At 37.6% G+C, this 17662-nt stretch overlaps 1 protein-coding gene across 2 annotated transcripts in view; it reads left to right on the top strand.

Moving 5' to 3' along the window:
- Dis3l2 (DIS3 like 3'-5' exoribonuclease 2) overlaps window positions 1–17662 on the top strand; it is a 315411-nt gene that overhangs the window by 129166 nt on the left and 168583 nt on the right. For both annotated transcript variants that reach the window (XM_026786355.1, XM_026786354.1), the window contains one exon: window positions 12060–12233. In XM_026786355.1, the coding sequence (XP_026642156.1) occupies window positions 12060–12233 (174 nt within the window). The remainder of the gene's footprint in view (window positions 1–12059; window positions 12234–17662) is intronic.

The following is a 17662-nucleotide window of genomic DNA, read 5'->3' as shown; positions in this document are numbered from 1 at the left end:
CTACAGAATAGGAAAAGATTTTCACTAACCCCACATCAGACAGAAGTCTGATCTCCAAAATATACAAAGAACTCAAGAAATTGGACACCAAAAGACCACATAATCCAATTTTTTAAAAAAAGGAGTACAGACCTAAACAGAGAACTCTTAACAGAGGAATCTAAAATGGCTGAAAGGCACTTAAGGAAATGTTCAATATCCTTAGTCAGCAGAGAAATGCAAATCAAAACAACTTGGAGATTCCAGCTTACACCTGTAAGAATAGCCAAGATCAAAAACACTGATGACAACTTATGCTGGAGAGGTTGTGGGGAAAAGGGAACACTTCTGCATTGCTCTTGGGAATGCAAGCTGGTACAATCCCTTTGGATGTCATTGTGGCAATTTCTCAGAAAATTGGGAAGCAACCTTTCTCAAAACCTAGTAATACCACTTTTTGGTATATATCCAAAGGATGCTCAATCGTGCTACAAGGACATGTGCTCAACTATGTTCACAGCAGCTTTGTTTGTCATAGCCAGAGCCTGGAAACAACCTAAATGCCCCTCGACTGAAGAATGGATAAGAAAAATGTGGTACATTTACACAATGGAGTACTACACAGCAGAGAAAAATAACGACATCTTGAATTTTGCAGGAAAATTGATAGAACTAGAAAACATTATTTTGAGTGAGGCAACCCAGTCACAGAAAGACAATTATCACATGTACTCACTCATAGGTGGTTTTTAAACATAAAGCAAAGAAAGCCAGCCTACCAACCATAATCCCAGAGAATTTAGATAACAATGAGGACACTAAGAGAGACTTACATAGATATAATCTACATGGGAAGTAGCAAAAGACAAGATCTCCTGAATAAATTGGGAGCATGGGACTTATGGGAGGGTTGAAGGGGCAAGGGAGAGGCAGGAAGGGGAGCAGAGAAAAATGTAAAGCTCAATAAAAATCAATTAAAAAATTTCATTACTTCTGCGACTTCTGTGACAGTTTATGGGATTGGATCTGTCCCCATACTTGCTGTTACCAGCTTTCCCTCACTCTTTTTGCCACATATGTGGTCCACTAAACAACGCTGGTTGTCCCTGTGAACAACTCCATCTCTTAGTAGATTTTAAGTAGGTGTTTATGACAGCCTTGTTCTCTTGAGATTGTGCATTTAGAAAGTTTTAACTCTGATATCCAATGATTTTTTTTTATTATGTTTCTCTGGTTCTTCCTGTGATGTGATCTAGCCTGTCTGAAAAAAAAATCTACATTTCCTTTTATTTCAGGAATGTTATCTTAGTAGTATATTTGAAAATGATTTCAAACTTTTTTATCTAGAACCTCCCTTTGGCTCTGCTGACATTAGATCCCTTTGCCCTGGTCTGTTTATTAGTTACCTGTCTCGTTGTTGTGATGATTAAAACAACAACGGCAGCAAATCTACAGCCTGACAAAATAGTTGTAAGCAGGTTGGTTTTGGCTCACAGTATACTATCTACTCTATTGAGTAGGAGGTGGCAAATAATGTTATATCCACAATCAGGAATTCAAGACCAATGCATTCTTGTGCTCAGCTCTTCTTTTTATTCAGTGTATAAAAACTATACAACATATCATGAATTATGCTTTTTTACAGCCTGTGGAATGGTACTGCTCACATGAATTAACCTAATCAAAAAAAATCAAATAAATCTAAATAAAATAAACAAATCTCAGACATGCCCAGAGATTTGTTTCCATGGTGATTTTAAGTCCTTCCATGTGGACATTCAAGATTACCCATCACGATCTGCCATTCACAAGTTTTCTCTACATTTTTCCTGAGGTCTTTGTTCTTCAGTTTCATTGCCTTCTCTTTTCCTCACCTTTCCCCTCATTGCCTTCACTTTGGGAAGTTTTTTCTTTGTGATTCTTGTTATTTGCAAGTAGTGTCATTTTGCCTGTGGTGGCTGCTAGCAGGATCTTGTTTATACAGTAGTTCTATTGTTCTTTTCTACATATTTCTGAGGTCCCCAAACCCAAAGCCATTGAGACTTATTCTTTATGTACTTGAGCTGTTAATTCAAGTGCTTAGGTCTCAGGGCTGATAGGCCCATCAGTCCATTTTTAATAGTGACTGTCATTTTGTGGTTGTTTGCTTAGAGGATGTTTAGCTCTTCTTTCATACTTTCCCTTAACCTTTCCTTGCTTATAGTCAGTATGGTTTTTTTTAATTGAATATGCTCTATGTTTAAATGTTATGTGATATTGATATAATAGTCACTTTTTGGCATATGATGCATTCCAAGACTTCTGTTGGATGCCTGAAATCACAGATAGCACTGAACCCTACATACCCTTTGGGTTTGCCTATAGGTATGAACTTATGATAAAGTTCAACTTATTAATAGGCACAGCAAGAGATTAGCAACAGTAATCATAACAATGTACTGTAATAAAATTGCCAGACTGTTTTTACACTATATAGACAATATTAAGGAAAATAAGTCTACTTGACTTCAAGTGCCATGATGCCACATAAGTTGACCTGGCAACAAAGATGGCTACAAGTGATTAACGAATGGGCTGTATGTGCAGAGTAAATAGGCTGGGCAAAAGGAGAATGTATGCCCCATAGAGGACCTTAGCAGGGTGGTGGGAGATTCTTACCCAAAATAGCATGTGACTAAAATTTTATGAATTATTTCTAGTTTTTTTTTTCCATCTAGTAATTCCTAACCATAGGTGGGTGACTGTGGGTACTTAAGACCTTGGAAAATAAAACCATGGGCAGAGGATTACTGTAATGATCCTTCAGAAGCTGAATCTTAGAAAGTTTTTTTGTCCAGGATTTTAGAATTTTCTCTGCTTTAGGCGTAGGATTACCATTTGTGGCCATATTATATCTTGGAGAAGATTACCCAGCTTCCCAGGGTGAGAGATCTTACTATGCTCTGGATCTGCCTTACCTCCACTGGTACCCAAACACCCACACATACAAGGACATTTCTTTTCATGCTGATAAAGTTCTCTCAAACTGCACTATACCCAGCAATTATGTAGTCATCGGGTTAATAAATAGTTCATCATTTAGTATAATTTAGGTATTGTCTTGATTTTGAGGCCAACCTGGGCAGCGTAGTAACAACCTGTCACACAAAAAGGCAGTGTCCTATGCCTTGGCAGCATATGTATGTAACCTTTTTATAGTATTCTAATCATTTTTACTTCTGAAGCATCTCTTAGCTGCTTTGAATAGAAATAAAGAAGTCAGTAGTTTTTTTATGGCTATTTTTATCAGTTATGGTTTTTGTGTTCTCCATTTCAAAATAAAAGGAATTATTGTATCCCTAGACATGTCATAAAAGATATAAAAGAGCATCACACTTGAGATAATATTAAGCCAATCTCAAAAGACAGATATATGTTTTCTCTGATTTGTAGTTCTTAGATTATATATAGATACATAAATTATGTATGCATATCTGACTTGAAAAAAACAGAATAAATAAAAGTAATCATTATGAGGACAAGAGTAACATTTTGTAATTAAATTTTTGTTGTTTTTGCCCCAAATGCTGGAGACCAAACTTAAGACCTTGTGCATGTTCACAGAAGTTCTACCACTAAACTGCATTCCCAACCACAAGTAGGTCTCCGTTGTGACACAGAACAGCCTGACACTCTTTCCTTGCACCCTGTGTTTTCAGATCCTGTGTCTTGGCTCTAGAATATTGAGCTTGAGCACCACTGTCTCTGGCAGGATAACACTGCAGTCCACTGAAGACCTTCTCCTGATTATACTCTTCTAGTCAGTGAAGTCCTAAGATTTGCTTCTTGCAGAAAATCAGTGTTGATTGAGATAATATATAATTCTTATATATTATCCTTATAAAGTACTCTGAAAATGTATGTATTGTGGTACTTACATTAGTACAATAGGTAGTGCAAATGAAGATGGCAGTCATAAACCCAGACTTAGAGTTTCCACGTTAGTGGAGAGTGATCTCTCTGTCATGAAGAGCTCAATAGACACAATCCACTGTCAAATGTCCTTCTGGCATCATTCTTTGTCATAAATTGGCTGTGCTGGCTGTTGGCATATTAGTGTCCTATAAAGATGGGAGCCAGGTCAACACAAATGAAAAGTTGTTGTTGTGGAGTTCATTTTCACATCTGTGTTCTTTGTTCTTTTTTTAAGAAGTTTTTTCCTTTTTTTAATTTTTTTTTAAAAGAAAACATACTTTTTTTCATTTTACATACCAATCCAAGTTCCTATTCCCTTTCCTCCCATTCCTTCCACAGACCCTCCTACCCTGCCACCATCTAATCCTCAGAGAGAGTAAGGCACCTTGCTTTGGAGAAGGTCCAAGGCTCTCCCTACTATATCTAGGCTCAGCAAGGTATCTATCCAAAGAGAATAGGTTTCCAAAAAGCCAGTACATGCAGTAGGGATAAATCCTGGTGCCACTGCCAGTGGCCCCTCAATCTGCCCCAGCCATGCAACTGTCAACCACATTCAGAGGGACTAGTTTGTTCCTATGCTTGTTCCTTTCCAGTTCAGCTGGAGTTGGTAAGCTCCCATTAGCTCAGGTATACTGTTTCAATGGGTGTACCCATCATGGTCTTGACCTCTTTGCTCATATTCTCATTCCTCCTACTCTTCAACTGGACTTTGGGAGCTCAGTCCAGTGATCCGATGCAGGTCTCTGCCTTTGTTTCCATCAGTTGCTGGATGAAGGTTCGATGGTGATATGTAAGATATTCATCAGTCTGACTACAGTGCAAGTCAAGATCGGGCCCGTCTCCTCTATTGCTTAGGGTCTTAGCTGGGGTCATCCTTATGGATTCCTGGGAATTTCTCTAGAGCCAGGTTTCTTGCTAGCCCTAAAGTTGCTCCCTCAATCAAGATATCTCTTTCCTTGTTCTCATCTCTGCCCTTCCTCCTTCTCGACTATGCCATTCCCTCAAGTTCTCCTCACCCCTCCCCTTTTCTCCTTTTCCCCTTCCACCCTCCCTTCTCCTTCCAGCTACATGCTCCTAATTTTGTCAGGCGATCTTGTCTGTTTCCAATTTCCAGGTGGATCTATCTATGTTTTTCTTAGGGTTCACCTTATTACTTAGCTTCTCTAGGATCATGAACTATAGGCTCAATAGCCTTTGTTTATAGCTAGTATCCACTTATGAGTGAGTACATACCATATTCATCTCTTTGGGTCTGGGTTACCTCACTCAGGATGTTTTTTTCTAGTTCCATTCATTTGCATGCAAAATTCAAGATGTCATTTTTTTTTAACTTCTGAGTAGTACTCTAATGTATAAATGTGACACATTTTCTATACCCATTCTTCAGTTGAGGGGCATCTAGGTTGTTTTCAGGTCCTGGCTATTACAAGTAATGCTACTATGAACATACTTGAACAAATGCCTTTGTAGTATGATTGAGCATTGAAAGACCTATTCGACAAGAACTTTCATTCTTTGAAGAAAGAAATTGAAGAAGGTACCAGAAAATGGAAAGATCTCCCATGCTCTTGGGTAGGTAGGATCAACATAGTAAAAATGGCAATCCTACCAAAATCAATTTATAGATTCAATGCAATCCCCATCAAAATCCCAACACAATTCTTCACAGACCTTGAAAGAACAATAATCAACTTTATATGAAAAAACAAAAAACCCAGAATAGCCAAAACAATCTGTACAATAAAAGAACTTCTGGAGGCCTTACCATCCCTGACATCAAGCTCTATTACAGAGCTACAGTAATGAAAACACCGTGGTACTGACATAAAAACAGAGAGGTTGACCAATGGAATTGAATCAATAATTCACACACCTGTGAACACCTGATTTTTGACAAAGAAGCTAAAATTATACAATGGAATAAAGAAAGTATCTTCAACAAATGGTGCTGGCATAACTGGATGTCAACATGTAGAAGAATGAAAATAGATCCATATCTATTCCCATGCACAAAACTCAAGTCCAAATGGATTAAAGACTTCAATATAAATCTGACCACACTGAACCTGATAGAAGAGAAAGTGGTAAGTAGTCCTCAATGCATGGGCACAGGAGACCACTTCCTAAATATAACACCAGTAGCACAGACACTGGGAGCAACAATTAATAAATGGTACCTCCTGGAACTGAGAAGCTTCTTTAAGCAAAGGACACAGTCAATAAGACAAAAAGGCAGCCTACTGAATGGGAAAAGATCTTCACCAACCCCACATCAGACAAAGGACTGATCTCAAAATATATAAAGAACTCAAGAAATTAGACATCAAAATTCTAAATAGCAGCCGGGCGGTGGTGGCGCATGCCTTTAATCCCAGCACTCAGGAGGCAGAGACAGGCGGATCTCTGTGAGTTCGAGACCAGCCTGGTCTACAGAGCTAGTTCCAGGACAGGCTCCAAAGCCACAGAGAAACCCTGTCTCGAAAAACCAAAAAAAAAAAAAAAAAATTCTAAATAGCCTAATTAAAAAATGTGATACAGAACTAAACAGAGAATTCTCAACAAAAGAATCTCAAATGGCCAAAAAGTACTTAAGGAAGTGTTCTTTGTTCTTAAAGCTCACTGAGGAAGCACTGAAGTGATTGGAGAAGGGGATCACTGACATTCTCAGGAAGACCCATGCAGCATTCACATTGAATTGTTCCACATGAATTGCTTCACTGAGATCTTTCATGCAGTGTACAATAGGTACTTTCTTCATTGCTGTGACCTAATCTTTTACAAGAAACAGCTTAAGGAAGGAAGGGTTTATTTTGGCTCACAGTTAAAGGGGATACATACAGCTCATGGTAACAGTGTGAGGCAGGAAGACAGAAAGATGAATGCTGGTGCTCAGTTTACTTTCTCCTTTTCACTAAGCATAGGACCCTATTACCTGGGATGATGTCACTCACATTCAGGGTAGGTCTTTCCCTGTTTGTTTAATATTTGCAAAAGCATACTCATATGTGTTTCCTTGATGATTCTATACTCAGTTGAGTTGACAAGACTAACCACAACACAGTGTAAACACTCACACTCTGCCAGGCTCATTTCAATAGACTTATTTATATATCTCTTGCCTAGATCCCATGTTACCAGTCGTTTCAGGTATCTGTCTGTCTGGTTAAATTCATAGCTATTGCCTTGTTTCCTCAACCAAAGTGAACTACAGATACATTAGAAAATTTCTGCCACACTGCCTTTTTAGAAACTATACCTTCAAAGGGGTGGGATGCTTCATCATCCACTTTCTGTGAACCCAAACAGTTAAAGACATTGATTGCTATTAGAGGGCTGGAGAGATGTGCTGTTGTTAAGAGCACTGACTGCTTTTCCAAAAGACTTGGATTTGATTCTCGGCACCCACATGACTGTTCAATCACCAGCAACTCTAGTTCTAGGTCATCCAAAGTCCTTTTCTGATCTCTGTGGGTTCCAGGCACATAAGCAGTGCACAGACATTTATGTAGGGAAAACACCCAAGCACATAAGATAAATTTATTTTAAAAGACATTGATAATACATAAGAAGTGTATAAAAAGATCCAGAAGCCTGTGAGAATAATGAGTAGGCTAGATGACTAGGGAATAACTCAGATCCCATTAGCTTTTAAAATACTATTTTTTAATGACCTTTCATCAATAGAATAAAGTTCTTTTTAGCCTGAGTAACAATTTCTGTTACTTTACTCTACCCCAGTGTTGAATTTCTATGTCCTTTAAGCTTCAAAGGTAGTGATAATAAGCCCCCTCAAGTCTTTCATGGGAACTTCATTCTGGTGAGCACAGGTAAATGTTATTTTAAAAGATTACTTAGCATTTTGAAGATTATTGGGACCTACATCTTTAACTGTCTGGGTTCTTAGTTGCAAGCAAGAGAATGGAAGTGTTTGGAAAAGGATTTATTGGAAGGGTACTGAAGGGATTACAGAAACAGTGACAGCTCAACCACCTGAGAACCGCACAAAGGTAATTCTGCAGAGCCAAGAAGTCTCAGCTTCATCTTTTATAAGAGTTATTGGTTCACAATGCTAGTGGATTCTACCTCTTTTCCTGCAAGACACCATTAACACAGACCCTGCTGCTACTTCTACCTCTACAAGCCTAAAAGCATTTTTACTGCCATGAGCTTTTCTTGTCTTTGGGGCACTATCTTTACATTAGGAATCTTGGGTTAAGAGTTTAAATACATTATATGGAATCCTGTTTTAATACACAGAGATCTTCCAGGAAACATAATAGGAACTGGTTATTTCTTCATGGGAATTATACTCACTTTATCCCACTATATGCAGTGTGAAGTCCTCCAATTTTAATTTTATGCATAGTTTACCTTTTGCTTTGTGGCATTCACTAGGCTCCCCCAAACAGTGTTGCATAGGGTTGAGAATGAGCACTGTTGTCTTATTCCTGACCTATGGGAAAACATTTAGACTTTCACCACTAAATTTAGCATTAGTCTAGGATGGGGAGGATATGTATGTGTACATTTCATACATGTTTACATAAATGTGCTTACATAGAAGCCTGACATTAGGTGTCACCTTGTTTTTGAGGTGGGATCTCACTGAACATGGACCTCAACAATCTGACAGGACTAGCTGGTCAGCAGGTTCCAGGGATTCTTCTGTCTTTACCTTCCCAGTACTGGAATTACAGGGACACATACCCACAACTGGCTTTTTTTTAAAAAAAAAAAACAAAACAACATAGATATCAGGTTCTAAACTGAGGTCCTTATTCCTATGTAGCAAGCAGTCTACTAGTCTACTGACTGAGCCAGCTCCTCAGGCCCAGCTCCAGGATTTTCTTGGAAGGTTTCAATCAAATCAAAGAAGCTTCTAACCATTGATCATGTGCCTTTATTGTGAATGAATGTGAAAATTCTGTCAAATTCTGTTTATTCTGTCCATTGGTTTTTGTTTCTTTATTTTTTCTTTCCTATTACAGTGACATGATTGTATTAATTTTGTGATTGTTACTATGGTGAATTATATTGATCAATTTTCTTCAGCTGGATAAATTTTAAGTTAATTGGTTATACTTTTAAAATAAATATGACATCTGATTTCTGTTTAAAGTATTTTGTAGAATCTATCTGGAAAAGGATCTGAACTTCAGTTTTCTTTGTGAGAAGATTTTAAAATCCTAGTTCAATTTCTTTAATAGATACAGGGATGTCCAGATATTGACTTTCTTGAAGAATCCTGGGCAGTTTGTATATTTCAAGGAATTTGCCTATTTTGTCCAAGATGTTGAATTTATTGGATAAAAATCATTAGCCACTCCCTTGCCCTTTTCATGCTTGTAGGATGTTAATGACTCCCCCTCTTACTCTGGTACTTAGAATTTGTGTCTTTGCCTCACAGCTTTTCCTGTCCACTCTAGCTATGGTCTCATCTATTTTACTCTTTCTTCAGAATTTGTTTCTTTTCTCTTCATTAGTTCTTCATTCTTTATTTTTCTCTTTCCTATTATTTACCTGGATTCTAATTGTCATTTGTCTTAGAGTTTCTATTGCTGTGATAAAGCACCACGAACAAGGCAAGTTATTTTTTTGAAAAGCAAGCATTTAATTAGGCTTACAGTTTCCAAGGGGTAGAGTCTTGACTGTGGATGTTCCACAGTGTCCCTAGAGGGTGTGTGTAGACCATGGAGCTGCTCTTCGATGACTTGTGTGTGAGAAGTGGGGCTAGCTCTGCTGCAACAGCTTATATTCTTGTAATCAGGTCAGAGGTCAGAATTTGCTAAAAGTCTGACAATATGATAACCAGACCCTTTATTCCCATTTACTACTATGCACTTAAGAACCCTGGCAGCTTGGCATCCACCTTCAATATAGGAAGCAAAATCATATTCATAGAAATTGAATGACTCTGGTAAAGTCCTAATGCCATATCGAGACTCCTTCAGAAGGAGCTAAAGGTAGATTCCCTGATTATCCTCGTGGACAAATAAGCATATATTACAGAGAAGGTGGCTACTTTTGGTTTCCCCAGTACCCTTCACAAAGATAGCTACTTAAGGCTGGTATCATGTTTGCAATTTGTGTCTGGATATGACACTGAGTTCACATTTGTAATCTGTATGTGGATGAGAATTTTTATAAGACTAGAGACCTATCCATTTTATTTTTTATTTAATTAAAATATAATTATATTAGTTCTTCCTTCTGCCCCCCACTCCCTCCCACATTCATGAGGCCTCCCCATTTTGAGCCATTGTTGTTGCATATACATTAAAGAAATAAATATTTAAATATAACACACTGAGTTCATTCAGTGTTGCCTGCATGTGTATGTTTCTAGGGCTGACCAATTGGTTTTGGATAACCAATCAGGGGGCTCATCCCTGGGGAAGAATAATTTTTCTTCTATCAGCAGTTGTTAATTTTTTGGAGCTCTTCATCTAGGGTTGGGGCCATAGAAGAGTTCACTCATTTATATTGGGATATCAATTGTTGGAATTATTTAGGTCTTCTTTAGTCAGCCATGTTGAAACTTCCATGGATACAACTTTCTTGTCAGCGATAGAAGGAATAATCTTACAACAGACTTCCTGGTTTTCTGGCTCTTATAAAATTTCCAGGCCCTTTCCCATGATGTTTCATGAGCCTTACGTGCAAGAGTTGTGTTGTAGATGTATCAATTGGGACTGATCACACCCTGGTCAACTGTTCTCTGAACAGTTGTTTTAACTAGTTGTAGTAATACCCTCATTCACTATTGGTAGGACTACAAACTGATGAAGCCGTCATTTAAATCAGAGTGGAAAATTCCCAAAAAGCTAAAATTAGATATACCATATGACCAAGCTAATTCCACTCCTTGACATATGCCCAAATAATTCAAGTCCCTACTTACTCCATACATACTTGCTCTGCCATGTTCACTACCACTCTGTCCCTAGTAGCTAGGAAACAGAAGCAAGGCTTAAACTGTAAACATCCTTCAACTGATGAATGGGTAGTGAAAGTGGAGTATTTCCACCATGGGATTCCACTCAGTTGTAAAGAAGAATGAAATCTTGAAATTTGCTGGTGAATGGATAGAACTAGAACATATGACACTGAGTGAAGTAACCCAGACCCAGAAAGACAAACATTACATGTGTTTTTTTTCTCATTTCTGATTCTTAGCTCTGAATTTATCCATTTTAATATATGAGACATACCTTCTAAAAGCTAGAATTCAGATCGTAATGCCAGGATTGTTCTAATAAATGTCATCTTGTGGTTTTTATTGTTGTTCTTTTATTTTGTTTTTTTTTTTTCTGTGTTGAGAAAGGATCTTACTATGTAGTCTCGACTGGGCTGGAACTCACAGAAATCTTTTGTCTGTATACTCCCACTCACAAGATCATCTTGTTTTTTAAGGGTCAATCCTAAAATGTGAACAGTAGCTTGCTGTTGTGGCTGGATTGTAGACTTAAGTTTTTTTCAGTTTATTTTTCCATGATAAACATAACTTTTATATTTGGATAAAATACTTTCACATTTTAAAGATGAATTCTAATAGAATTGCAAAACCTATATGAATCTAGCTCTAACTTAGTGAGCATGACCTAAGGTGTTTATAAACATCTGAAGCCCACAATTTGAACCCCGTCTTCTTCCTTAATATTTCTAGGGGCTGGGTTGAGCTTTTTCATCTTTCAACCTATTCATAATTTAGCAATAAGCTAAGTTGGTCAAACTTTTCTAAAGGAGCTTGCCAAAAGCATCTTGCAGAGATTTCACAGTATCAATGTTAAAACTGGATGTGATGGCATGCACCCGAAATCCCAGCACTGGGGAGGCTGAAGCAGGAGAGTTCTCAGTTGAAGGGCAGCCTGGGCTATATAATAAGACTGTCAAAGCAAAAGTGTATGGGCATCAGTTTTGACTTTGCCATGAGGAAAATGGCCAAATTCCAAGAAGCTCTGTCTTCTGTCCCTTTTCCCCTGATCAGAATTTGTTCTGAAAGGTATAATTATACTATGGTCATGGACTTCATAAGGACTTTTATACTAACTCATTTTAGAGAAGAGAACTGGCATATATTTCATCTGTTCACTATTACAATTATCCATTCTCTGCTCAATCCACAGGCAACTGGCTAAGAGTCTTGGGCAGGCTGGTGAAATCGAGCCTGAAACAGAAGGGATCCTGACAGAGTATGGTGTGGACTTCTCTGATTTTTCTTCAGAAGTTCTTGAATGTCTCCCTCAGAGCCTGCCCTGGACAATTCCACCTGATGAGTTATCCAAGAGAAAAGACCTAAGGTAAACATGGGGAACACTTGGGAACAGGTGTTCCTGCTCTGTCTTCTCCCCCAGTGCGTCTTGGGGTTGGCCTAATATGTTTCCTTCTTTGTCTGATATTTGGATTCAGTTGCAAACCTAGTGCTTCTGCGCCAGAGGTCAGCAAGTCCTGGATTACCAGCTAAATCCAGCCTGCTGCTTGAACTCATTAGCTGAAGATGGATTTCAGACTTTTAATGATTTGAAAAATTACAGTAATAGTTAATAGTTAGGAATAGTTCTTTTCCTAAAATGATACGACATTCATAATTCCTTATACATCCACGTTGTAGTAAAGCACAACTATGCTTGCTTCTTTGAATCACCCATTCTTCATGATAATTCCAACATTAGTGTGACCTAAAAATATTGACCCTCTGGCCTTTTGCAAAAGTTTTGCTTCTTCAATGGTTTTAGACAGTTCTGATTTATAAAGATGCAGGTGCCCTTTCCTAGTCTCTTCTTCTTGCTGAACCCCAAATTCTCCTTTCAAAAAAGGCAATGTTATCTGCTTAGAAGTGCTTCCTCTAAATGGGCCTCTCTAGGCACATAGCAGAGGATTCAAGACCTTGTGCTTGGAGTCTCATTTTAAAGCTTTACTTTTAGGTCTGGAATTTATTGGAAAGTACTTTTGTGGTATTTTTATAACAACATCTTCTTTGAAGATGTTTCTTCATTGTGGGATGTTAGTTCTTTTCTGATATTTCTCTTCAGAATTTGGTTTCAGTACTGGCATTCATTCTGGATGCCACATGGAGATACTTAGAACCAAGAAAGTTTTCATACAACCCACCACGGAGGCTATGGAAGGTTTTGCTAAGGTTATCCCGTGTCAGAGTCTTTCCACCACACTTGCTTGGTCTGTAGCTGAACTTATGGTGCCTTCAGCTCCAAGTGTCTGGTGCTCTACCAACTTTGAGGAATGAATGAATTGTATCTTTTTGGAACTTACTGTCTTTTTTTTTTTTTTTTTTTGCTTTTCTTGCTGAGAGTATGTGAGAAAAATAAGAGTTCTTTCCTACTTGTCAGTATGATTGATGGAAATACATGTTGTATTCAAACTTATTTGGTCCAAATGTAGTCCTAGATGTTAGTAATAATCTACACACCTGAGTTATTGTTGGTGCATAGGACGTTATCTCCTCTGGGGCATTTGAACCTGAACCCTCGGGAACCTTTGTTGCTTCATGTACAATTGAGAGGTTTACTGAGATCTTGTATTGAATTAGACTATATAAGAACTTTAATGAAGCCAAATGTGGTGACGCAGTTTTAATCTCAGCATTTGGGAGAGTGAGACAGGAGATCCAAGCTGTGCCACAGTGAGTTCTGTATGGGCGCCACAATAAGATCCTATATTTACTAAGATCCTTGAGTCTTGTGTATTATGAAAATATATTATATTTATGTAGGAAATTGTCAAAGAATAAAAACCATGAACAAAATGCTAAAACCAAACAAAAGGGAAAAGTAATAAGAAATGATTAAATCCTGATAATAGTTTATTTTTATTTGAAGTATAATTTAGTGCTGATTCTATTTTAAATGTACCCTTTTCTCTCAAACTCTACTTACAGAAATGTATCCTACAGAGATAAGTATACAAAGATTTATGAGCAAAGATTTTCATTGTTTTATCATAAAGGGAAATGGACATTGCTAAGTCCATCAGTAATGGAATAGCTTAACAATCTATGATCTATATGTCCATATGATAACATGACCTCCAGCTCTGCAAAAAAAAAAAAAAAAAAAAAGGAAAGGAATGGATCCATATGGTCTGTCCTAGAGGGAAGACTATCAAATATTGTTAAATGAAAGAAGTATAAAAAAAGAAAGAAGCAAACCACAGGTCAATATGAATATGATCCTATTTTTGTGAAATCAGTTACCCAGAGCTATATAAGTACACACACACACAAAACATTACATCTATATGTCTATACATATATGTACATTAAAAGTGTGTATATATAGAAATTGATGTGGAAGAAAGTAAACCAAACTGACCACATACATGACTAACGTGGGAAACTGGCTCGGGGGAGCAGTAAGAAGGCAGGAAGCTATATTATACTTCACTGAGCATACTATTCCATTGCTAAAAATCTTTAAAATAACTTCAAGAAATCATGAATACAAATGTCAGAAGATAGATAGATTCATTTCTTTCTGGCCTGATTGTAGTTTGCAGAAAAATATTAAACATGTTAGTGTCCACAGGGTCTTAGAGCTGCGTCATGTTATCCTTTTATGGCTCCATCTTGCTGTTGGTTTGGCCCTCATTGTCTTGTGTACTGAGCTACAGAATATACCTTGCTCTGCAGAAAGCTTCTGTTAAAGTCTAACTGTCTGTAGTGAGAAGGGGCCCAGAAGCAGAAGACCTTTGTGGATACACTCTGCTGTTATTGTAGTAACAGATGTTTAACTTTCCAGTGTTTTCACTGTATCTGTCCCAAGATTATGTTTCTAAACTTCACATCAGACTTATTTATTCTTTTACATTTAAAAATTTTCAATGGCTTCTTGATATATAAAATAGTCATTTCTAAGCATTGGTAAACATTTATTCCCACTAATGCATGTCTTTTTAAAATTATACAAAATTGATGTATTACTAATCTGTTACTTATATAGACCTGAGCAAAAAAAAATGAAATTAATTTTAATATTTTAATATTTTTATGAAAGGTACTAAAAAACCCTGATTCTTCATATTGATAATTTTATCTTGAGTGAAAGCAGTTCAACTGGGTATTATTGTTTTTTTTTAAAGTTTGCTTTAATAACTTATAGTATGGAAATTTCAATATCTGATTCTAAGTACTGTATGTTTTGTTTGTTTAGATAGTGTCTCAATATGTAGCTGTGGTTGGCCTGGAACATGTTATGTTCTACAAGAAACTCACAGAAATTCACCTGCCTCTCTCTCCCAGTTGAAACTAAAAGCATATGCCACCATGCCTGACCTAGTTCTGTCTGTATTGGCAATTTATTTTAATGATCATGATAAGTAGATAGATAGATAGATAGATAGATAGATAGATAGATAGATAGATAGATAGATAGATAGAGGCATACAGATAGGTACTCAACTACTGAGCTATCTCCTTATTCCTATTTAAAAAAGTAAAAATATTTTTAAAGATATGAGTTGTATTTACTAAACTATAATACTTATTTTTTAGGGTCTATTCAACAATTGCATCAAGTTTCTTTGGAACACAGGTCATACATCTCTGTCTTCCCTGTTTCAGTTCTTGTGGACTGGACAAAAAGTGCTGCATTTTTAGCTCTTAGCTTTGTTCTCTTTGTCTTTTAGGGCATAGTCTCACTCTGAAGCTTAAACTGAAGTCCCCCTGCCTCAGCCTTCCAAACGCTAGGGTTACAGGCATGTACCATCCTATTCAGTATTATACATTTTTTAAAAGGCTCGTAATCCTCAGCAAACTCTTTCAGTGACATCGTAAAAGCTAGTTGTGAAGTTCTGGTATATAGTTTGTGTGTGTACATTGAGCAATTTAGTAGTTTGTACATAGACAATTTTAGGCTCTAAATAATGTGATAGTAGAAGCATTTCAGTACGTCCGGGAAAAAGATCTAGATGTGGAAGGCTCTGGGTTTGATCCTGACACTGCAAAACAAAAACTAAACTAAACTAAACTAAAACAACAACAGAAAACAAGTCAAAACTTTAATGTTTCGTTAAATATAAACATAGTATTTTGTTTTCAAATTCAATAACCTATTTTGTGTCTTACGAGCTCAGTCCGGTGCTCCTATTTGGGTCTCTGTCTCTATCTCGATCCATCGCCAGATGAAGGTTCTAAGGTGATATGCAAGATATACATCAGTATGGCTATAGGATAGGGTCATTTCAGGTTCCCTCTCCTCAGTTGCCCAAGGTACTCTCTGGGGACATCTCCCTGGACACCTGCGAGCCCCTCTAGAATCAAGTCTCTTGCCAACCCTAAGGTGGCTCCCTTAATTAGGATATATATTTCTCTGCTTCCTTGTCCACCCTTTCTTTATCCCAACCATCCCATTCCCCCAAGCTCCCCCAATCCTCCCCTTCTCACGTTTCTCACCCCAATTCCCCTTAGCCCCATGCCACCTCACCCCCATGAGGAGCAGAAGGAGTGAGAACATGAGCAAGGAAGTCAGGACCACGAGGGGTGCACCCACCCACTGTGACAGTGGAACTGATCTATTGGGAGCTCACCAAGGCCAGCGGGACTGGGACTGAATAAACATGGGATGAAACCGAACTTTCTGAACAGGGCGGACAATGAAGGCTGATGAGAAGCCAAGGACAATGGCACTAGGTTTCAATCCTAATACATGAACTGGCTTTGTGGGAGCCTAGCCTGTGTGGATGCTCACCCTCCTGGACCTGGATAGAAGTGGGAGGACCTTGGATTTCCCGCAGGGCAGGGAATCTGGACTGCTCTTCATTCCCAAGAGGGAGGGGGAATGGAGTGGGAGGGAGGAGGAGAGGAGGACGGGAGTGGGGGGAGGGGGCAATATGTGGGAGGAGGGGGAGGGAAATGGGAAATGGTGAGGAGGCGGAAATTTTTTTTCAACAACTAAAAAAAATAAAATAAAATAAAGATTCTTCCAAAAATATAACCTATTTTGTTTAATATTAAAGTTCTGTCTTTCCCCTTGAAGAGACAATTATTGTGTTTAGTTTTCTAAGTATGTAGAGCTTTTGGCAGCTATTGTTACGTAGTCACAGCCAGGCTGTGATGAGCTGTGTTCTGTTGTCCTTGGTTTTAACATTTCTGGAGCACTGTTACTGTTATCTTAAGCTTCTGCATCTTTCCAGTAGCATTTTAATTACTTAACTGTGTTATAAAGATTAATTTAGCTAAAACTAAATGTCCATGTAAGTAGACATGGCAAATACCTGTAAGTCACAGTTGACTCAGGAACCAGTGAGAGAGCCCATGTTGTGAATTTTTCTAGAATGTTGACTTTTATCTGCACATGATACTTACACTGACCCATACATGTAGTGAGGGCACTGGGGTTAATTCATGTATAGATATAATTTTAGTGAATTTTTAATTTTTCAAAAATAAAAATGTATATAAAGTAAAATCAGTGACTCTGCTGATGTATTTTGGGTCTGATTAGTTTCTTTTCTTTGACTGATATGATAGGTTTATTTAGTTTATCAGCTAACAAATATTTGTTATATGCCATCCCTGGATACTGGAAATATGGTAACAGAAATGTGTGTGGGTTTCTGCCCCTATGAATCTTCTCCCTCAGGCTCATGAATGAAATATATCAAGGACATGAATGAAATATATCAAGCAATAGTCAAATACTTAAAGTATTTAAATAATTTGATAAACTTCATGGAGAGAAGTAGTTGGGATAAGTTTTTTTTTTTTTTTTTTTTT

This window comes from Microtus ochrogaster, linkage group LG4 (genome assembly GCF_000317375.1).
Source record: "Microtus ochrogaster isolate Prairie Vole_2 linkage group LG4, MicOch1.0, whole genome shotgun sequence".
NCBI classification, from domain to species: domain Eukaryota; kingdom Metazoa; phylum Chordata; class Mammalia; order Rodentia; family Cricetidae; genus Microtus; species Microtus ochrogaster.
This window is presented reverse-complemented; position numbering and strand designations above follow the sequence as displayed.